This window comes from Sylvia atricapilla, chromosome Z, assembly GCF_009819655.1.
Source record: "Sylvia atricapilla isolate bSylAtr1 chromosome Z, bSylAtr1.pri, whole genome shotgun sequence".
Classification (NCBI taxonomy): domain Eukaryota; kingdom Metazoa; phylum Chordata; class Aves; order Passeriformes; family Sylviidae; genus Sylvia; species Sylvia atricapilla.
This window is the reverse complement of record NC_089174.1, coordinates 81342636-81367208: the sequence shown is the minus strand read 5'-3', so window position 1 is coordinate 81367208 and position 24573 is coordinate 81342636. Positions and strand designations below refer to the sequence as shown.

General features: G+C 37.0%; 1 protein-coding gene across 1 annotated transcript in view; it reads right to left on the bottom strand.

Annotated features, from left to right (window-relative positions):
• DMGDH (dimethylglycine dehydrogenase) overlaps positions 1-24573 on the bottom strand; it is a 40887-nt gene that overhangs the window by 12925 nt on the left and 3389 nt on the right. The window contains exons 3-12 of the mRNA XM_066338500.1: positions 20464-20562; positions 19064-19228; positions 18406-18610; positions 11688-11936; positions 10284-10482; positions 6847-7016; positions 6521-6674; positions 5462-5627; positions 2856-2986; positions 843-1060 (exon numbers count right to left, since the gene is read on the bottom strand). Of these exons, the coding sequence (XP_066194597.1) occupies positions 843-1060; positions 2856-2986; positions 5462-5627; positions 6521-6674; positions 6847-7016; positions 10284-10482; positions 11688-11936; positions 18406-18610; positions 19064-19228; positions 20464-20562 (1756 nt within the window). The remainder of the gene's footprint in view (positions 1-842; positions 1061-2855; positions 2987-5461; positions 5628-6520; positions 6675-6846; positions 7017-10283; positions 10483-11687; positions 11937-18405; positions 18611-19063; positions 19229-20463; positions 20563-24573) is intronic.

Sequence of the window (24573 nt, the reverse complement as noted above, 5' to 3'; positions counted from 1 at the left end):
CCTAATAAATATATTCTTGTCCTTGGTTAAAAGTGAGGTTCAATGCAGTAAGTGTTAATTCACACTCCAGGGCCAATTCTATCACACAGCAAGTCTATTTCCCCACAAGAACTACCAGAGGATTTGTGCCATACATCTTTAACAGTGATACTATTATTCAAATTTAAACTGTAAACTGAAAAGCATGGGTAAAAAACCTATCAAAATAACTGATAAGAAAAGGTCACATAACAAAGTCAAAAGGATAAATTAGGGACATTATAAACAGATGATGACTTGGCAAGTGAATAGCAATTGTAACTGAGTGTAAATAAGAATGAGTGTATTTAACATATTAAGCACAACAGAAAGAGAATATGAATTGCAAGGACTTCAGCTGCTTCAGAATGCCCTCAATTCAGTCTATTACACTCAAAAAGGATGTAAAAAGAAATTAAAATTAAAAAAGTAACTGAGAAAGCCAAATACTACCCACTACAGCATTACATTTTCAAGGCACATTACAGACACTAATATACGGTAATCCAAAAACAATTCTTGACGTTAGTTTTGCAGCAAATACCAAAGAGGTTATCAGAACTGGACTTTTGTTCTGCAAAACAAATATTTACACTACAGGGTATTTCTAGAAAAAAAGGTCTTGGAAAAACTCAGCACAGACCCTGACCATATCACATTTGAAAATCAATGTACTGTGATGCCTCCCACACTTAAGTGTAAGATGTAGCAAACCTACTTCTTAAGAATACAAGATGAGACTTAGTTTTCAATACAATTTTAGTGACATTTATTATTTTATTCATTGTCTCTTTCCTTAAGTGTGTGTTTTTTCTATGGCTTACCTGTGTAAGATATCCTAATGGCAGTAACAGGAATATTGGAGAGTTTCACATGTCTACACTGGAGAAACTTAAATGAAGTATCACTTAGATCTTCATTTGTCAACTTCTGGAGGACCTGTCGTGCATATGGACCTGCTACACTAAGTACTCCCATTTCATCTGTCACATTTTCTATTTCAACTTTGTATCCACCTCTTGTTATTTCTTCTTCTATCCATCTGCACACAAAACATAATACTGATGTTACGGTTCTTATGAAAAAAGAAATTTAATAAGATTTTACTAGGTGTTGTTTATTTGTTAGTGTTCATTTCCTTGGCAGCTTGCAGTCCCACACTCTCGAAACCTACAAAATTATGTGCTACATTAGATAGACAAATCCATCATTGATGATAAACAGAGTTTTCTGGTGAGATACTGATATAGGAACACAGGCATCTGATAAAGCCAGAAAAGAAAAGCATTTAAATGGGTAGAACAGTATTTTTGAGGTAAGAGAAAGAAGCGATCTCCCACAATGACAACAGATTTGGGGTTGGATCCAGAATGTGTTAATAAAATGTCAACATACAAGAAGAGTAAGGAATTAACACTATGAACATAAGAAATCTCTAAATAAATTTCTGTGACAACAGAATTATACAGGCAGGTTTGCTGCTTCCTGAATGCAGCATTCAAAGTATTGGAAGGAAATTCACTTAGGATTTAATCAATAACAACACCTACAAAGTATCTTTCAGGAGGCTCAGAAAATAAATACAATGGGTATATTTAAAAATCTTACAGAGTACTACATTGTTAAGCAGTACTGTAAGATACCAGGCCCAGGTGAGCTCTAAACAGGACTGCAGAAAATCTGTAGAATTAAATACATTAGATCTGGCTCTGTCAGAGTTGGTTTCGGGATGTGGCAATGCTCCTACTGATTCCTGTGGGGCTGTTATGAAACAAGACATTATTCTTTGCCTATTATACTGACTTGCCAGCAACCACTAATAAGAAGAGCACTAGAAATGTCAATTCCAATGCTCATCTATCAGAAGTAATTCAGTGAAGTTATCCTGCAACTAACTTTCTTTCTTTCTTTCTTTCTTTCTTTCTTTCTTTCTTTCTTTCTTTCTTTCTTTCTTTCTTTCTTTCTTTCTTTCTTTCTTTCTTTCTTTCTTTCTTTCTTTCTTTCTTTCTTTCTTTCTTTCTTTCTTTCTTTCTTTCTTTCTTTCTTTCTTTCTTTCTTTCTTTCTTTCTTTCTTTCTTTCTTTCCTCCTTTCTTTCTTTCCTTCTTTCTTTCCTCCTTTCTTTCTTTCCTTCTTTCTTTCTTTCTTTTTCTTCCTTCCTTCCTTCCTTCCTTCCTTCCTTCCTTCCTTCCTTCCTTCCTTCCTTCCTTCCTTCCTTCCTTCCTTCCTTCCTTCCTTCCTTTCTTTTTTTCTTTCTTTCTTTCTCTCTCTCTCTTTCTCTCTTTTCTCCTTCTCTCTTTCTCTGCTCTCCTTCTTACCCCCTTTCCCCCTTTCCTCCTTTCTTTCCACCTTGTGACCTCAGAGCCCAAAACAGAAGACATTACCACTGCACCAGGAAGACGGCACTGCCTATCAGCATGGGCCAGGTCAGTGCCTCAGGGGTCATCCCCGTTAGGAGCCAATTTTCTTTTTTTTTTTTTTTTTTTTGCGTAAGAGAACACGCTAGAAGGGAACAGCCATGCTGTGTTACATCATGCAATGCCAAAGACAAACTGGTTCAACAACAAAACAAGAACTACCTCCAATAAAGTATATTACATAACTGTTAGCAAGTTCTCCATTTTTTTACATCAGCAATAATCCAATATCCAACTGCTTATACTCCAGAATTCAAGGCAACCAAGTTTCTAAGAAACTAAAATCAATAAGTAAGTATAATTCTTGTTAACTCGGTGAAAATTTTGTTGAGTAATAATTGAGAATTTGGAACGTAGTAAAGATGGTTTTGCACATGTGACTGTATAGCACTATGTATTTACTGCATTAAAAATACACTAACCTTAGATCATGGAGTTCTGACCCTGACCCGGTTACAAGCATGAATTCTCCGGGATACAGTTGAGAGACGGTCAGCTCAGCATAAACTTTTCCTCTTGGTGTTAACATGTGGCTTATATTTGTGGAACCCACCTACAGAATAAAATTTGTGACTATTAAGAATGCAAAATAAACCCTTTGAATTCATAAACATTGTTAATGTATGGTTATTTTTCTTCATTTGAAAAAACAATTTTTTAATGTTTGTTCTGCTATGCCATAATAAGATTGGACAGATATACAACTGGCCAGTCTCAGGCTTTGGAGTAGAAACTTCACTATTTCCTTTATAGAAAAAATGGAAATTTTTAAAATAGGATAAATCAAGACCTTTATAAATATTTCCTAATTATGCATTACACAAGGCACTCTTAAGCTACATTTGTTTTCATCTAAATAAAAAATTATCCATGTAATTGACATGAATACTCTTTTTCAATCCTGTGAATAAGGTTTTAGGTCCCAAGAGAGTAAAATATGCTTTTCCCCTTACTATAAAGAGAGTAATACTGGGCTGGCTTAGGCTTTTGTGGCCCTGATTCATGAATGCTTTTCTATTTTTTGTAGTTGCTGACTATGAATCTATATCTCTGCACATTTGAATCAGATTCTGTACAGAAACTCAATCCCTAGAGACAGAATTTCAAGCAATAGTTACTTAGCAGTGACCATAAAACACATGCATGTTCCTACATATATCATCCATAGAAACAGGTATGTGAATGTGCCATGGCTGTTGTGCTGGCCTGGTTCCAGAGGCAGAATTTAATCTCTCTGCTTTAACCATTTTGCTTTCACCAAACCTTGTTAACAACCCGGTCAGCAGCCAGATTCCATACAATGAGAAAGGAAAAGTATTTCTAATATTAATATTATTTTGCAGGTCTTATTACATCAATTAATTATGCCATAGTTTAGCATATTACAGGCATACAGTTCAATCTGCAGGACCTGATGCTGATCACTCTTAACCCAATTGCAATACTAGCAAATCTCTAGTAACTTCACTGGATTTTTTTATGAGACAAGTATGAAGGGGACTAAAAATCAGGCAGCTTAAGTAACAACTGCTGTGAAAGCTGGATTTTTAAGTGGACTCCCAAACTGTGCCTTCTGCTTTGCCACCTAACTTTCCCTTAGCACTGCTGAGATTAAACTCCATAGAAAGCACTTGGTTTGTTCTCATAATTTCTTATTTAATATTGATTTCCTTGTAACACATAAACATATTCAGCAAGTATTATCCATGTCCACTGACAACTCAGTGACTCTACCTACTCTACTCTAGTAGTGACTCTATTGCCTCTACCCCAAACCAGACTGAAGACAAACTTTCAATTCAAATTATCACAATTTGAAATTGTGATATAAATTTGAAATACTGTTAAAAATATGACTACATACCAATTCAAGTTCTTTTTTCTCTTAGGATATCAATCTTGTGCCTTCCCACTGAGTTGACTCTAACCTTTCAGAAGAGCTTATCTATCTCCAAAACTATACTCTCAGCATACTTGCTGTTTCCCTATGTTTTTCTCTTTGGTGTCTGAAGGAACGAAAACTGCCAGCCACTGCAAAATACTTAATGGAATTCTGTGCTGAAATGAACCAACCAAAGTCATCCTGCAACTGCAGGGTCACTTCAGAAAGGAACAATCTGCTTGCTGGAGGTGTATCTCTTAAGTTAAAGACATTACATGAGAGCGTTTGACAAAGTTGGAAATAAAAAGGACCCAGGACAAAAACCTGAACACCAAGAATAAGAAATCTGGGGTAGTTTGTCACAGTACGCCATTTTTCAGCACAGAATCTCTGAGGATCTGTGAATAGCCACCCTTGAGAAGAAGTGATACATGTGAGGTGAAAACAGAATCTCCTGAATACTTGCAATCCTGCTAGCTCCAGGTATCCAGGTATGAAGGAGAGTCAGTACGACTAGAGGAAAACAATGGGTTGCATTTGAAAAATAAGGCAAAGCTGGTCCCTTGGGAATTCATTCCACTATGGTCAGTCCAGATCCCCTTCCACTGTTCTGCTCTGCTGCTCAAAGTGGCACTGTGAAGCACAAATTTAGGCAGGCAGCTGCCAAACTAGTCTATTGTAAAAAAATTCCAGGTAAGATTCACTTGCACTTTTTAGGAAAAGATTTGAAACACAGGAGGCTGTCTGAACATAAGGAAACTTTTTTTACTATGAAGTGGCTAAGCATAGGAACCAGTTGCCTAGTTAATTCAAAAGCCATCTAAACATATTTCTAGGCAATGAGCTCCAGGTGACACTTGTCCAACAGGGGCTTGGACAAGATGATATCCAGAGATCCCTTCCAACCTCATCCATTCAGATACAATGATTTCTGCCAAAAGACACTAAACTGCGTGGGGCTATAAACTGGTTTAAATTCCACTTGTGTGATTTTAACTGAGTGCAATATATCTGACACAGAAACTTCTCCAAAGGATCTGCATATTTGGTATCCAAGTACAGGAATTATATTATGGTTAATTTTCCAGATGTTAAACAGAGCTTGTCTAAGTTCTACGTTACAACAGTTACCACTGTCCCATTTACCTTTGGAACAACATTTGCAAATAGATGATCAAGCAGCTTAACAGAATCTGGGCCCTTTACTTTAAACTTGCCAAATGGTGACAGGTCAATCACACCAACTTTTTCCATAACCTGTTTGTACTCACGACCCACAGGCTCAAACCAATTTGTGCGCCGAAAGCTGGGTCTGAAACAGAGCATTTAGACACAAAAGACACAATTTAGCAATTTTGTGCTCTTTGCAGCAAAATGTAGTATTCAGTTTTTTCAGTTTAATAATCATCCAAAACAGACAGACCTTCCTAATTGTAAGTATCTTACCCAATATTTTCCTGAGTCTAACACAGCTTAGTAATTAAAATCCTTTAACAACACAGAAAGATATGGGTTGACACTATATCAACCACTTTGTATAATAAACCCTGAACTGTTCAAACGTTAGAGTAAGTAGTGGCCTGTCAAGAGTAAATTTACAGCATACTTTGTTGATGAATCATTTATTTAAGTTTAAGGTGTTGAAGGCTTTATTTCTGAACAGCAAAGTATGTCTCTTTATTCCTTTATGAGCCTCATTTAGATTAGACTCCAATATCCCCACAGAAAATATGTATTTGCTGGAAACTCCCTGTTGCAGGCAGATAACTAGGTGGGTAGGCATAGAGAAGGAGAAAAAAAAGCAAAACAGATTTGGCTTCTTCTCTCCAGATACGCACACAGAGAGGAATCAGATTTTTCATGAAAATGTTATGCTGTGCTGCTGATCAAATAGTAAAAGATGAAGAAAAACACACATGTATAACAAACAAATTGTTTTCCAAGCTCTTCCTTGAGCTAGGTTGCTTCCTGGTGTCTGAAACCTAGCACAGATACAAGACACCTTGATGCACGTTTTGTAATGTCTGCATTATCAGAATAAAATGTATTCCAAATTGTGGAAAAGGCAAGAATGGAAGATCAATCTAATAGATATCTGTTGCTGAAATGAATGATAAATGCATGGTTCTCACTAAATTTAAATTGCCTGGCTCTTACTATCACGACAATTTTTCGGGGGAGGAAAAAAGTTAGTATTTCATTTACTTGTATCCAGTCTCATCTCCAGGTTTGTAGAACCAATGAGGTTGCTCCCATCCTGCATGGAATCCCATCGAACATCTTGACTTTAGCAAATCGTACAGCCCACTGGTTCTCTCTGTTGGTCTCCCAGCAAACCTTTCTTCTTTAGGGTAACCAACTAGAAGAAGGGGAAAAAAAAGAAACCCAAACCAAAAATCACCAAAAGCTATGCCATGGTAAGATCATCATCCAAGACAGACAACACACTTATAAACAGAGAAATCTAGATACAGGCTTTGCTGGAATCCACCTTCAGAACATAAATGTACTTTTAAAAAATACCTTCTTACCAATGTTATTAAAGCCATAAGATTCTCTTGCTTTGGCTGCTGTGTATTGTGTAGTGGTCCACTTTCCATAGCGGTTTGGATCTACTTCTATCAGGTCAAACGGAGGTTCTCCCTCAAGGATCCAGTCACTGAGGTACTTTCCCATTCCACCAGCATGTATAATGCCATACCTTAAAAACAGGAAAAAGTCCTGCAGTGCCAAGTCTTTTTGTTTTGCTTTTTAAAAACAGTACTAACATACACTACTAACACAAACCCCAAAGTATTTTAAATTTTTTCCCTCTTCTTTTTGTCTTTTTTTTTAATTTGTTCTGTTTTGTCCTCTTTTCAAAGATTAATTTCTGTATTAAAGGATATTTCTACAGCTCCAGTCAGCAGCAGAATGTGATTGTTAATGTACAGCAGTTGCAGTTTAATGACAAATAATCATTAACACCAACTAATTTAAAACCTTTTAATACCGCTATTATACCACTATGTCTTCCAAAAAATTGCCAAAATATCTTTCCATCTAGATGTGAAAATTAATTCTAAGTTGTCTGTGAAATGCTCCCATGAGCATAACAGAAAAATCCTTGAATAAACAGTAAGTTGGTCCCAAATCATGTTTAGATTAACATGCAGCAATTAAACCATAGACATTCATGAATAATAATGAAGCTAAAACCAACTTAAATTGCTGATCAGCTTTGAAATCTGAATTCTGTCTTCAGTTAAAATAGGCAAGGATCTCACCAAGAAAGAAAAAAAAAGTAATCCCTTAATTCCAATGCATATGTATAAGAATGAATCCATAATAGAAACTGTATGGATTTTATATAATATCTTATCTATTGTTTACTTATTTACCTAAATAAAATAGAAACACAAAAAAATCGAATACATTAAATAATTCTGCCAACTACAGTCAGTACAGTGCAGTTCAGCACAAATCTTCAGACTCAGCAGAAACTTCTACCACTGCAGAGGATGCAGGAAGGATCCAAGGAGTGCTTGTAAACTGCCATTACAGAAGAGCTGGCTGTTGCTGGTGCTAATAGCAGTTCTTAGGTATTATTCATGGGTACCCTGAAAGCTTACAGTGCCTTCAGGTCCAGGTCCAGATTAAATCTTAGCCAGTTTAAATCTGCCTGTGCCATTCACTGCAGCCAAAAGCAAAGGAGAACAGCCAAGGGATTGTAATCTGTGACAGACCAAACACAATGAAGACTTTTGGCTTCAGCTGAAGACTACTGAGCTGATGGCAGAGTAACCCCAGGTGCAAGACTGTGCAGGGGAAGCTGCCTGGCTACTAAGGTACAACCTTGCAACTGGACTGAGGTCTCTGCATTCTGCAGTTTTGCAATGCTGACAGCACAACCCGTTGATTTTGGTACTCTTAGCTGGGCCTACATTATCAGAGATTTTACATTACACAGGGTATCCAAATCCCTCTTTATCTCAGATAAGAGGGAGCAGATTGTGTAAATGCAACCACTGCAATTCTGCTGCACAAGAATGAAACATTTCAGGGACAGGATACTACAAGTAGCTGTGAAGAGTGGTACAGTGTAGGAATCTCAGCCTTCTAATGATGTAGACAAAATTTCCTGAATGAACATGAACTGTTTTTCTCCAGTTTTTCTTCTCTCCTTACAATCCCTGACTGATTAACTCCTCACTGTGCCTGTCACATTCTTGTGTCATAATGATGAGTTGTTGTGTCTTACACACTTCTCAAGTCATTCCATTCCTATTCCTAGGAAATCTCAGTCTCTGCACACTGTGGTACCTTTTCTAGTGTCTTTGTCCCAGGTTATGGAATTAATTGAATGGTTTAATTGAATTAAACTTTTCTGAATAAAATCCTAAACTATTCTTGTTCCTATTTTCAAAGCTGTAAGTAACTAAAAATGGGAAGCATTGAGCAACCTTAATAATAAATAGTGCTACAAGCTCTGCTAACTATACTTAACTTCTTTGCATGTTAAAGTGCCTAGCAAGCTGCTAATTTTAGATAATAAAAATCCTCTAATCTAAAAGCACTAAGTCCCCTGTCACAATGTCCCTGCTAGTTGACTGCAAGATAAGGATTTGCTAATGCACACAAAAAATTACAACACTGATAGAGACACTGCAGTGACCCAGAGACATAAAAAAGACAGTCAAAAGTCCCTGAAAAGCAGATGAAGTAATCCAATGACAGCCACATAATTGCAACCTGCGTCTATTTGAGATTAATCAAACTTTTGAAATAAGCTGTTTGAAGAAAATTAAACATGTAATGCTAATCTTCAATTTTTTACTTATGGAATTTGATTCTGCTCCCATTGACACCAACAAAGAAAAACATGATCCAAAGTCTAGCCAGAGTAATGAACTTAAACAGTCTTTTTGGTGAACAAGGTCTAGGCAAACTGCTTTTGTAACTATAAGTTCTGCAAATGTTACTGATAGATAACATTATTTTTTTAAAAAATCCAAGCAGCAAAGGTGAATACCTTTCACAATGAATCATTGCAAAATTACCAAGCTCTCTTATTTTGAGGGCCTCAGAAAGCATGTTAGTGATACAGCCTTATCTTATGATCTGAGGGTTTGTTTGGTTTGGAATGAAAGAAAACTGGAAAAAGCTGAGTTGGATTTTGAACAGCAAATTAGGCAATTGGAAAAAAAATGTAAATAGAATGTGTTCAATAACATCTGCTTGGAATTGTATTTCGTTCATTCTGTCTTGAATCAATGGTCAAACTAAGACAATTAAAGAGATGTTGGTGGTGTAACACTGGCTCCAGTGAAGCCATAATAAATAAATGTAAATCATATTCAAGAAAAACACCATAATGGGTGGGAGAATTACACCAGTAAAGCACTTATTTCTATTGTTGCACTGTCCTCCAATACCCAGCAATGTCATTTTTCAGCTCCACTTTCAACAGTCAGAAACACTGGATTTGTATCCCTAGAGTAGGCAGTCACATGCTAAATGGAAATGCCTTCTATTTAATACTCCTTCATTTCATCACACAGAACTGTATACTGCACATTAATTTTTGTCCAACTTCAGTGAAACCAGCTCTACATACAACAAACAACTATAAAATACAGTGGAATTCAAAGCAAGAAATAATGAACTGGAAAGTATACTTTAAAACCTAGTACTTTTGTGATTTTAAGTTGCTGCAGAGATACTACAAAGTACAACCACTTCTTGTTGCTTCATAAAGTGTCACAGGTCTTGGCCTCCAGATTAAAAGGAGGAAACAAAAATTACTGGGAGTAACGAAATAAGAGAGAAGGATGATCTTACATTATACAGGTTGTAGTTTCCAATTACGTTTAACACAAAATACTTGCAAAACAACTCCAACAACAAGCCTATAAAAATGCATTAAGCTTGAGCTGACTACCATTTTAACAGTATGACAGACAAAAATTGTCACAAAAAACTTACTCACCCAAAACCAATAGCTACCCAGTAATTTCTGACACCCTGATGTGGTCCCACCATAGGAAGAATGTCTGGAGAATAGGTGATAGGACCTGAAATTGTGTTTACTATGTCTGCTTTTCTCAAAACGGGGACCATTTCCATGGCAGCCTCAATATGCTCCATTATTCGGTCTAAATCAGACTCAAAAAGTTCTTTTCCAAAACCTGCACAAATAATTGACTCTTATTATATGGACTTATCTACACAAAGAACACATACACTTTCAATACAACATGGTATCTATATAAAATATAGGTATCTGTACAATAGAGTTATTTATATCAATACAGCTATCTATCTATATATTAAAGTTTTATGGGAACAATCAGTACATATGTTCAAGCCTTTGCCATCCTATATAGGAAAAATGGTGTGTATAAAAACCTAGTTACCTGCAAGACCAAGTTTATTTGTCACTGCAATTATACTATCCTTTATACATATTTGTTTAACCCTAAGGTCATGCAAATTCAACAATGAAGTAGAAAGGAAGTGAAGATATACAGAAACTTTCTTCTACATTAATAAGACCCACTTATTTTTCTCAATATGCCAATAATTTGAGGAGGGGAAAAAGGATACTTCCTGTATCTGCTTATGATTTCCATGAAATCATATGAATTTCTGTGTCTGGACTCTAAGCATGGCTAAACAACCTTATGTAGAGGCACTTGATCCTACTGGAGACAGTAGTTCAGAAAGCTGTGATAGCGCTATCCAAAACTGAACCATGTCACCTGCCATCTTAGGAAATGTGTTTTTTTTAAAACAGCAACACTAATGACTTCATATAACTTTCTGTCTGGAAGTGAATGGAAAGCTGTAGCCTAGATATAACACAGCAATTTATAAGCAATTTTAGTAAGCAGCTGTATGACATAGGGTTTTTTTGTATTCCATACATATCTACAGCTCTGTTGCACTTATATCCAAGCAGAGCATTTTGCTAAGATATTCCTTTGCAGTTCCTATTTGACAATCACATTATCTCTGGGGTACCAGTAAATATCGAGAACCCCTGTCAGCATACTGGAGAGAATTGTAACTTAGAAAAATTTCTATTCAGGCAAAAAAAAGGCTATATATTGCAGATTTGGTGACTGCCTCTAATTATAACACGCAAGCACCTCTTCAGGAAGTAGGGTAAGACCACATTGTCATAGGCTTTTCTTATGTTACATTTGTACTTCTGTTATCTTTTATCATTAGAGTTAGAACTATTCTTTGAAAAATGTTTTTGCATTACAATCACACATTGCAAATATTTTGTCTTTTCCATCACCTAAGGCAGCATGGCAGCCTGGGATTTCTGCATATTAAAATGTGTGCTAATGCTTATTATGTTTAAAAATTTAATGTTCTTAATCACCTGGTGGAACTCCATTTGTTACCCATGACTCCTCCAACTTCATTTTCTCCTCACTTTCGTATGGACCAAATAAAAGACCATCCCTTTCTTGCCTTAGATAATATGACCCTTCTAAGTCACGGATGACGGGCAATTCTGTTTTCAGGGCTTTCACTTCAGGCACACTTGATGTTACAAGATACTGATGATGAACAGGTATGAGAGGGTGCTGCAGGCCAATCATCTTGCCTATATCACGGGCCCAGAAGCCTAGAGAAGAAAAAAAAAGAAACCAAAACGAGAATAGAAATATTCAAACACTAATTTCAGCGAATGGAAAATGACAGTAAAATAATTACAATAAACACTGTGTTTTTATGTGTGACAGGGTTTTTTTCCCCCACACTTCTATTTTTCACTTTATTTTTCATATTATCTAGTATATTTTTCCCTCCATAAGTCAATGTACTTTTTCCCTAATTATACTACTATATATTATTATATATGCAAATATTAAATATATAATTAGTAAATTATAAATTAGACTTCTGAAAGTTCAAAGAATAATTTAATTAACAGTTCCAGAAACCTCATGGCCTATTTCAGTAAAGTAGGTCTGCAATGTACTCCTAGCAAAGTTAGAGACATTTAAAAACTAGAATCAATTAACTCACGTTGTCAGTGTCAACCAAGCCTCTTACTATTAACCAAATGAGCTAGTATGCTTTACCAAGACAGTAGTCAAATCCTAACATCCCAACAGACTAAGGCAGTACTTTTCAGGCAACTGACCACAAGAATAGGAGCTTCTCTCCTCTTTCACATGCATCATGGGACTTGCATTAATTATGTCTCTCACACAGCAATCAATTTGTAATGCTTGTATTGGTGAATAGTCAAGTGTGCTCTCCCACAACCATCAAATTAGAAGTTCTGATACAGACTCGGACCAGAAAATGCAAGCAACCATTCCCCTGCCTCTGAAGCTGCCTCAAGATCTTTCATGCACACCATGAGACTGAAGTTAGAGAAGACCTAATTCCCCTGTGTTAGGGTGAAGTTGGTAAGGCACATCACCCAGTGAGTTACCTGTGTCAGAATGAAGGCATAGAAGCCACTTCACTGCCAAACACTAGTCTGGGCTCTGCGTCATGGCTTACATCTTCTGTGAGGCTGGAACTTAACAGACTTGGGAATCAGACAGGTACAACTGACTGGAATGGCAGCTGTTTAATGCTTTGAATGCTTTGAATATCCCTCAGCCCCACTCTCCTGACTTAAATCAAGGAGCAGAGGTCTCAAGAGTGGGAATGAAAGGGGAAAATCCAATGAAATAAGAGTTTCAGGGGAGTCTGGGAAGTGAGGATGGGAGGAAGACAAAATGAAAGATGAAGAAGAGGCAGCAGGGCCTTTCAAACAAAAGGCTATGCGCCATATGGCACCAAGTAAAAGAAGGCAAGTCAGCCTGGTTCCTGTGTAACCAGCTGACTCCAAACTGCTTAAGACAAAATATCTCCAGCAAGATTTTTTGCCTTACACAGCTGTCCCTTCTCCTGGGACATACACTTCATGCTGCCCAGCTTAATGTACAACTTTTCCTTCTTTTTCCTGTTTAACAAACTTGTCTTAACCAAATTCTCCGACTTCTGTCTTCAATTCCATACTTTCCAAGACCTGGTCAAAATTTTCTCAGTGCCCCTAGGGCACCAAAAGGCATAAATGAGCCCGAATAGCTTCACCTGGGACTTCCACTCATACTCATGGGCACAGGAGTCCCATTCCAGGTCAGGTCAGGTCCTTTAAAACCTGTCTGAGCTGGTTTGATCGTGTGCCTGTTTACAGCTCTGTCACAACCATGCCTGTACCTGGCCATGGAACACATTGATCCAGACCCTGATCCGTGGACTACTTCTCAGCCTGACCTCAGCTCAGTCTCAACTCTACAATCCTGCTTATTGATTAGTGGGCACCATTTGACCTCCGTTACCGTCACCAGGCCTGTTCCTGACCCGTGGTCACATTCCTGGCTTGGCCTCAGTCTGGCTCCATCACCATGGATCTGACTGTGCCTCATGTCCACAAGTCTGTCTGGAGGACTGGACCATGGGCTGACCCCAGCTGCAGCTTCTGGGCCTTTCCTGCTCCATCCCCTGTGCCCTGCTGGACAGAGCACTTGCTGGCTCAGCCTTGTTACCCTGCTTGGCTCCCTGTCCTGTGGGGAGCAGCCAGCTCACACCACTTGCTGACATTAACTGGGAATACATCCTCTCACCTCCGGCATGGCTTAATGCCAGGACAATTAGGAAAGCTGAATTGGGCAGTGCGGGCCTTGTGCCATTCCCTCACGCCAGGATGGCAATCAGTCTCTTATTTAATATTGCAAATCAACCTCAGGGTCTAACACCCACAGTGCTAAATTCCAGGGAAAACATTTTCTGTGGTGATTCACTTAGTAAGTACTAACACCCAGCTAAGGCAAAACAGGGGAGGAAATCCAGCATCACCTTCAAGAGATCTGTTCAGCTAAAAGCCCCTGCTCAGACAATGCTGGAAACAAGCACCTGTTGCAGTTATCATATGTAAGGCTTTTGCTTCTAAATGGCACCTCCCCATTTGGAGGAGACTTATTGCCAGAGCACTTGTTACGTCAGTTAAAATTGGCTGAGGGATGATCGGGCCATAATCATATAGTGATTGATATCCAAAACATCCCTTAAGGCTAATAAAATGACTTATGTTCTCATGTACAGAAGACAATGAAAAAATTTGAATAAATCTGCATTTCCAACACATATGCAAGGGTTTCCTTTGTCACACATGACACACGTAAATGTGGATTTGAGTGGTGGCTAACAATCTTTAGGGAACTTTTGATTTGGACATTTCCATGACACCTACAAATAAAATTCTTTTAAAGTAAGGTCAACTAATGATCCATAGAGCACAGAAATTGTTAAAGCAGTAGAAAATTAGGTCTTTGAAACAGCTTTGTTTCTTTCTTAATAAGAAATTCCTTAGCAATTACATTTTCAGAATAACATTACAGACACAGCTGATTTTAAAATGTTTTTAAGTAAGAGACAAATAGGTTCTTTTAAAAATAAAATTTAGAGTACTGTACTTTTAAAAAAGTCACACTTATCATAACTACTTTTTTAATTGCTTACAATAACAAAAGGTGACATTTACTATAATAAAAATATTACAGTTTCTTTGTTCCAGCTTTTTGAACAAAAACAAATTGCAAAAGGAAGAATATATCCTCTGAAACAAAATTCTAATTGGACGCAGATGTCAAGTCCTACCACACATAGTAGAGATAAATGAAGGCATACATTATATCTCTATGACATTTGTGAAGATTAAATTGTAGGCACTGCAAACATCTGATACTGAAATATTTAGTGGTAGTATTACTTAGCATATGTGCTGAAGTATGTCATCTGACTATTTCTTGGTTTTGAAAAAGACAATCTTCTACCACTACATTTAAATGGTTGTATATATAGCATGTACATGTCTGAAAATACACACTTATATACACACACCCACACTGTATATATAAGCAAAATTCACTGTTTCTGGAGACTTTAATCAAACATTCCATTATATACAGGCTGCAAATAACTTCAGCAGGCTCAGTATAATTACTTCATGTCAGAGATTATTTATTAGGCATCTGCTTTCCTCTAAAATGGAAATCTCACATAAGGAACAGCTAAAGATTGGTTGGAACTAGTTTGTTCCAGTTCTGCAGCAGATGTCAGTTGCAGGGTGAGGCAGGGAGGGGGAGAGGGAATGTAAAGAGCCTTCTGATGTATTTTTCTCTGCAACATGAGCCTAAAATTATACAAGTTATGATCTGTAGTGGAATGAGGCAAGGCGGATAAAAAGAATGAATGCTATCTGAGAAAACATTTATAAGATACATGTGTTATACAGTATTGATTTTACATCATTAGCCAGAATGTTAAGCAATATGTGCTTCAAATATTCATTTTGGCTGAACAGTTAACTACACAGGAGAATTAAGTAAATATATTGTTGATTTATTAACTTATATTTAATAATAAAAAAGACTTATGAAAAGCTCACAAGAATGCATTCTAATATTTACAAATAAGCTCTGAAAAGCATTTACCAGAAAACTGTGCCTAATCTCCACTTGATATATTAGCTAAAGAAAGATAACTACATTACAAAAATGTAAGAAAATTACTACATCTGTGATACTTCATCCATATGATGCAGAGCCAATTGGTAGGACTAATGAGTGTCTAGATGTTTGTGGCCTAAATAAGTCTGATTGCCAAGAGAGCTGCCTTTCTGTTTCATAATCTTGGATCTCTTCCAGACAAGTATATCCACACTGTGTAACAAATGACATAAGGATCCTATTTGCAGGAGAGCTTGTGATTTTGTAACTGAGTGCTGTTCCATAGTTCATGCCTGAAAGATATGAACTGTCAGTCCAAAGGCAGTCAAATATTGACACCTCTCATTTTCCAAGTGCTTGAATTCATGATCTATATATTTTTTTTTTCTTGTTGGTATGGTTGATTGCCTTCTAAAAAGCATACTAAACTCCTCTAGTCCTCCTCTCCAAAGCTCATTATGTGGCACTCATGAGCAAGCTTAGAGGCTAAGAGCCTTGTTATTTTAGCAAGCATATGGCAACCTATGTATGGAAGGCATATATAAGAAAGTGCACTTTTCAATGGGTTTTCCAGTAGGTCTTTACCGAATGATTTAACACAGACAGGGTTGTTTATACCCTAGACTCTGAAAGACCTGTAAAGCACATCCCGTGAGAGTCCAGCCGTCTGATCCCACTCCCCCTAAATTTCTCTTTTTTTTTTGCTGTCTTCAACTCTACTCTTACTCCAGTTCTTACATCCTCCTTCAGCTATTTTCTCACCATGTGTTAGTCAGTCTCCCTCATGTGTCAAATTCTGTTCCAACAGCCTTCTCTTCCTTCCAGTCTACTCCCATCTACCCTTCCCTTTCTATTACATATTACACCAGTCTTTCATGCTTAAACAACTCAGTTTTCCATTCAGTTTCACATACAACCATTCCTTGAGTATCCTCGCTAATCACTTTGTCTGAAAAGCTCCTAGCTTCAGTCTGCTTAATGAAACATATCAGATACCTTCCCACAATCTCTCTGGTGCCATCCCCACTGCTGCCATCCCCCTCTGGTTTGAGCTTCCTTATTCAGCAAGTCCTGTATCATGTAACTCTTCCACTTGCTGCCAGTGCTCCTAAACACCTCCAGAAATCTTTCCAAAGCATTTTGCTCTCCCAGCCTATTCCCTTTCCAGTCCAAGTTCTTCATCATTCCATTTGTCACTTATGGTATTTTACCCGCCAACAAGAAGTGGCCCTGTCTCACTTTACTTCTGAATTTCATCTGCCCTGCACTAGAAATAAGTACTTTTTTTTTTTCTCCTGTTCCACTGCAAATATACAGAAAGGAATTATAAAGTTGTATCCTTGCTCTCAGTTCACTTGTCCAATCTGAGTAGGAAAGTCAACCTGAGATATTACAGCCTCCTACTGAAGCCTGATTGTTCATTGTGATTGGAGGTATGTAGGACTAAAAATGCAGATATGATCCAGTTTGAGGCAGAATCAGCAAAACTTTAATCTATATGGTAAATATTCAACATATTTTCAAGCAATTGAAAACTGAAAATCTTCTACTAGGAAAGAGAACACATACTTCACATGAGACCTGCCAACCATTTCACCAATAACACATTTTTCTACACTTGTATAAAGCAGTATAATAATAAATGAATAAGTTTAGATTGAATACATGTTTTTAGACCTATTAAGTTGCTTAAGAAAACAAACACAAACCCAAAGGACACTTGCGCAAAAGTACTTTGAAGCAGAAACATCAGTTTGGTTTCTTTAGCACAATGAAGAATAACATTTGCATATGTAAAGCTCCTTTGAGTTAGGCAATATTTATGACACACAAAAAATGCACTGTTAAGCCAAGCATGTTTAAAATATGTCTCAAAGGACAACAAAAAGTCTTCTGTTTCAAGGATATGTGATAGAGTTAAATCTTAGAGAAAGATAATAGTGAAACAGAAAAGGTCAAATCTTCAGTCTCTTCAAAGAAAGGGTGAAGACATTTCTATTTAATGTGTACATTCTATCTCCCTTCCTAGGAGTTTTAGATTTTAGATTTTAGAGGACTGCATGGACAGTTCACCCATTGGGCAGGGTCCCCAGAGAAGTGGTCACAGCACCAGCCTGTCACAGTTCAAGAAGCATTTGAACCATGCTCTTAGGAACATAGTGTGACTCTTAGGGATGTTGCTGAACAGGGCCAAGAGTTGGACTCCATGATCCTTGTGAGTCTTTTCCAGCTCAGGATATTCTGTGACTATGATTCTGTGACTCTAGGCACGGACTCTTGCCTACACAACTTATTGTAGACCAGTAAAGGTCTCTTTCACTACCAAAATCTAACAAGGCAGTCTGATTACCAACTGCTGGAGACAAATCAGGGGAGATACTTTTAATGACTATTCAAGGGCAATTAATATAAGAGCTAATTTTTCACCATACTGTGAAGAAATACCTGCAAACCACAAACCAAGCAAATGCTCAAAACTGTATATATTCCTTACACATGTAACCCACACGATTCAGTACAGGTCCTTTGTGTCAGCTAGTATGTAATTCTGAAAAGCACTCAAATGCTTATGTTCAATCCTACCTGCAGTATTCACAATTCTCTTTGCTTGAATTATTCCAAGTGGAGTTTCAACTTCCCACGTCCCATCTGACCGGGGGTTCAGACTAGTCACTTGCACAGGATAATTCAGTTGAGCACCATATTTTCTGGCTCCTGCAGCCAAGGCCATAGTTAGAGAATAAGGATCAATATGACCATCTCCAGGGTTATACAGGCCAGCTAAAACCTAAATGGAGGTAAAACCCCCCAAATGAAAGAAAGTAAAATTTATCAAAATTAGATATTTAAAAAAAAAAACCACTTCCTTACTTCCTTTCTTGAACATAGTAAACTCTAAGAAGTAAAACAAATTCTCAAAATATATAATAGTATCAGCCTTTACCCAACTTAGCAATGGCTATGAGAGTAAAATTGCTCAGATCTCCCATGTAACTGAAGGTTGCAATGCTTTAATATTATAATGTTATAGACATGGTAAATAATAGTATGTACTCTAATATACAGTATGCACTAAAATTCACAGATTCTGATTTTAGGGCATGATACATATTTTTTTAATTGAAAAACAAAAACCTGTTTATACAATTTGTATAAAGAAAGGAGACCGTACATGTATATTTCTCATAGACCAGTATTTAATTGCAATGGAAGTCATAGTTCATAAAACTTGCTTCTGTACCTTATCCATGTTCAATAAGGGAAATAGCTCTTGCACTTTCTCAGGTGTGATTAAATATTGCTCTGTTGGGTGCCAACCAGCACGAGTCATTTGGTACTTGAATTCATCCACCCTAGTAGGGGTTGAAGCAATTCTGATACTGCCAGGCTGATGAAACCCCACAGCCTAAATCAAAAAGAAACAAACAGCAAATTACTGAAAGAACCTTTACTGATTGCCATATATATTTTTTCCTGTACTAAGGGAAGTCTACAGGAATTTTTCTACTAACATCACTAAGAGAAAAGCAAGTTATGGGCCCTTGAAGGAAGATGCCTTAGATACAGACTCCTAGAGAAGATAATTTTTTGATATCTCCTAGAGAAGATAATTTTTTGAGAAGTTATCAAATTAACTTCCTAAGTTAATGCATACTATCTTCAAAACAGTTGAGAGAGGTGTTTATTGAATGCCATGATACATTCATTTTTACTAACAACTAATTAAGATTTGATATACGCACTCACAAAAATAGAATCAGATAAGTCTCAAAAATAATTTTAAATTCTATCATCTGCGTGATTTCCTATTGAATGTATTTAACTTAGTACCTTTATAAACACAATGAAAAATCACTTGCTGGTTTCGTCTTTTTAATAAATTAAACATCCTTACAAAGCTGGACACTGAATGCTTACTTTTCTTCACCTTTTCTATGTTATCTCACTGGACAATGGTAAGGCTGAATAAGTCTTTCACTGGAACTCACAATGATAATCTGATGTGGAAGCTTATCTAGTTGAGCAGCAGAAAGAAGAAAAAAGCATTTTATGAAAAATACAAAAAACATCTGTCATATATATATATATATGACAAATATTTTAAAAATGTAAAATTTATAGACTAGTACAGTGAGGACCATGCCATCCAAAGCAAGCACAAGTTTAGTAAATGAAATCTATAAGGCTCAGAGATGCCAAATGAAAAAGATGACTGTGTTTTTCCACATATCCACTCCTTAAGTCACTAAATAAAAACACATCTCTGAAAGGGAAAAATTGCACCATTCTTTTCAAGTACCGATAGCATAATATCATATGAACTTTAAGCGGACATATTTAAGGCAGGAATGTATCATAATCAATCTGTTCATTCCAGATTCCTGATACTATTTTAGCTTCTTTACTGAGTCAAAGTTGCAGACTCTCTTCTGTGTCTTGAGATGTTTTATGAGCACCATTTTCCTAAAATGTAGAGGGACGTGGGAAACCATGTACAATATGTGACTAGGCATGAAGAAAGATGTGTTTCAATAAAAAGGTATGTACTCCTTCACACCGTTATCAACTACACTTTTTTGTAAGACTATTGCTACAATTGGAATTGCTCTGAATTAACACTTCAAAGGTTAAGGGGATTACCTGTCCAGTCTCTTCTTCCAACTTCTCATAGAGCTTGATGCTGTAAGCATGGATTTTCTTCAGGTTTATTCCAGGATGAAAATAAGTAGTTAAACCAGCCTCAAATAAGAAATAGGAACAACATAGATTAGAAATGCAGTGTTTCCTTCTTTCCAACTGCCATTTAAAAAGGAACTACCGTGATACTGTAAAGAAAAACAACACATGGATAGAGCCAACTGCTACAAAAATAAAAATAAAGTCCTTTCTCTCTTTATGCCATTTCTGTTGTCTGCACAGGTGTTTTCCCATCTGTCTTTCCTCACCAAATTTGCCTAACCATGATACTGTTGCAGTTGTTCTCTCCTATCTGATATCTCAATTTATATACAATATCCTAGTGCATCAGATTACTGAAATGCCCAGATAATCGAATGGAAAAGAGTGTAAAATTAATCATTTGTCAGTATCACATTTTTCAGTTGTATCTATATTCTATTCATAAATTTGACTCTATGTCTGGCGATGTTCATTACCTCAACAATCTGTGTTTAGGAAGTGATCACACAAACCTGTAGGAGGGATATTCATTTTTAAGGGCCCCATCAAGAACAAAGCAGGCATGTTGGTTTCAGGAAGTCTCTGGGCTAAATTAATAGCACGGAAAAAATATTTCTTGTTCATTTCTTATTATCATATTGTACCATTAGCATCACACAGGACACAGCTGAAGACTAGATACTTGACTAAATGTGATTTTTATCTCATTTGATACATGTGCATTCATGTTGTGAACGTTTATTTTAATTATCTTGGACTAAACTGAAACAGGACTGTTTCACTGCAGAGTTTTCAGCTGAAACTTGTTTGTTTCTAAAAAATTATATTCTAAGGGCCTTTTTTAGTGTGTATAGAATGAAGAAATAAATTAGGCATTGAAATATTTAAATTTCTTTATCCATGTGGAATGCCTAAGAGTAATTAATTTACTTCTACCTGCATACTTTGTTATCTAATTTTGTTTTTACTGTATTCTTTTATTTATGTAAACATTTTCTGGCCTTCTGTTTTTCTTCCAAATGTGGTAATGCATCCTCAGATGTAAGGAAATTCCATTTTAATGGTGACTATTAGTGTAGTCATTTTGAACTAAATCAGTCACAAATCATTTGCAAGTTAGCTACAAACTCATATCTATTCAAGAGCATTTAATTGCAGGAATTAAATAAATACTTCAATCTCTTACACTTTCAAGTGAACAAAAGTTTATATGCACTTGATGCCCTTTGGGTTGAGATAATAAATGTTTCTGATTTCAAGAGTGCAGCTGGCAGGCAACTATAACTTGATTTCACCATATAAAAATTAAGACAATAAAATCATAAAATAATTATGATGAAACAAAAAGATTGAATGGGTCATCAGGAGATTTCTCTTAAATTTCATATTCAAAGCAGGTTCAGCTACAAGATCAGATCACATTTTTCAAGTTTTTTTTTTTCCAGCCTGGCCTTCGAGAACCTTCAAAGAGAGAGGCTGCTCTACTTTCCTAGCTACATACAGAACTTTGCGTTCAGCCTTGTTAAATTCTATAAAACTGTCCCTTGATCATTGCAACCTGCCTAGGTCCCTCAGCATGGCTGCCCTGCCCTTGAGTGCATTGACTACTCCTCCCAGTTTGGTGTAAAATTCAAAAGTGGATGAGCATCACCTATTCCAAATTACTGATAAATACATTAAACAGGATGGGTCCCAAGACAGATTCCTGTGACACTCCACTTATTTCCAGGGTTTGGGCAGAGTGTGACCCATTCACCAGCACCCTGTAAGACCAACCATCCAAAGAGTCTTTTAACTTTCTAGCTGTCCAGCATAGAGACCATAATATCTTCAGTTGAATACATGGCTAGTGTGGGAGATGTCCCAAGTCTTGCTAAAATCTAGGTAAGTGACATCCACTGATCTCCCCATGTCTAAGAAACCAATAATTTCATAACAGACAGCAACCAGATTTGATGTGATATGATTTATTTGTGGAAAAATTGACTGTTACAAATCACATTTTTTCTCCTTTATGGACCTGGGACTCATTTGACAATTTTCTGAACAACTGAACTACAACTAGCTGACCTTTACCTCCTCTGCTCAGTCCTTTGGCTTTTCAGAAAAAGCCATATATATGCCCTTTGCCAAATCTCTGGCACCTCCACCAATTTCAATAGTCTTTCAAATATGATACAACTGTGGCCTTGTTGTGAATCAGCAGCATTATTGGATGTAGCCTGTCTGATGAATTTCTACATGAGGCCAGTGTGTTATTAGCCCCACAAAGATTCATCAGACTCAAAGGGCTGCCAGCAACCTCTCAGAAATTAGTTTAGATAATTAGTGAGACAGCTGATCGGAGGTGTTTCAAAAAAGCAAAAAGGTTTAATTAAAGAGAAAATAACAAACCATTCAGAATAGAAGAGGAAAAGCTGTGCACAGTGCAGGGAAATTCCTTACACCTGCTACGACACCCCGAAAATCCCCTGAGAATCCCCTGAGAATCTTTGTGCTCTCTCTTAAGTATTCAAGGATCTAGGAGGGAATTTTGGCTTGCTGCCCAATAGAAAAAAGCTACATTCTTTGAGGAAGGGCTCAAGGGTCCAACAGGCGCTTTTGTCTTGGCACTGGGCCAACAGAAGTTTCTGGTTCTTCTTCCTTAAAAGTTATGGGGTGGGGCTTAAACTCTTTTCCTATTATGGGAACACCTGCTCGGGTGTGGAGTGCACTGCAATACCTGTCTGCTCCAACATACGAGCATGTGCCAAATTACTCCAGTAATCACAGGTTTGCTCCTCATCCACTGTCAGCAGTTACCCTTCTCCTTTAAACCAGAGGCCTGAGAAACCCTGTCAGAGAAAACTGAGGCAAGAAGGCCCTGCCATCTTATTAGTGCACACTGTGGCTGAATTACTCCCGTCATTCAGCGACAGTTACTTATTTTCATTTTTCAGCCTTTTATTATTAATGCAGCCATAGAAGCAGTTCTTGTGGCCTTTCATTTCCTTACAAATCTTAAATACGGTTGAGGTTTGGCTTTCCAACATCCCCTTTCACATGCTCAGGGAACTTATCTAAATTGCCCGATTTGCGGCTTTTCCTTGCTCTATCAGCAGTATACTGCATTTTTATCTGGAACTCGGTCATTAATTCACTCTGTCCCAGCTGGCTTCCCAACGCGTCAACATGTTTTCCTGAATTTCAGGGCAAACAATTTGTGTAGTTGAAGGAGATTTTCTCCAGGCTTTACTCCATTTTTCTAAGAGATTTCATTATTGTACATAAACATGATCTGGAAAAATAATTGAAAGAATATATGAGAATAGATACAGATGTTTTGGAGCATTCTTATAGTTGAAATTTTTAAATGTTGAAATGTTCATGTATCAGTTTTATTCTATTTCAGTCAGTTCAAGATTTTATTCTAATGCCATTATTAAATTAGCTTTCTGGAGGAAAATGTTATATACTAAATTCATTCTTCCAAGTGTGACCAAATTGTAACAAGTAATTATTTGACTTCTGCTGTACTTTACTGTCAGCAGCAAAATCAGTGGCATGTTGCAAGGAAAAATATAACAGAACATATAATAACTTGTTCTGTTACACCTTTTCATAGCTGGTAATATAAAAATGTGCATATTTGTTGTGCTGTTTTAATAGCACACATGAAAGTCAGCCAGAGTTATCTCAGACCTGAGAAGTAAAAGAAAGTCTTAGCAGCAACACCAGCAAGAATATGAGCTATCTGAAACATGATCCTGAGCTCTGGCAGGACTTCCAGAACAGTGAAAGAGGTAAAATGTGGAATAGTGTAGCCTTGCAGTCAGCCTGAACCAGACTTGCAATATTTGTGGCTTGCAGGCCATGTGCTAGGTGCCATTTCAGGTCTTAACAGTATGTGTAATTGTCAACTGTATTTAGTACTGTATCACTGCGAGGAAACACTGGTAAATACACAGTATCTGGTATCACACGGAACTCACAGTCACAGTTTTGATCTTTCTACTCATCTGAAACAGACATGACCAACTTTTTCATCCTCAGACAAAGTCTTCTAATAAAGAGTTCAGTGAAAAGAGACAA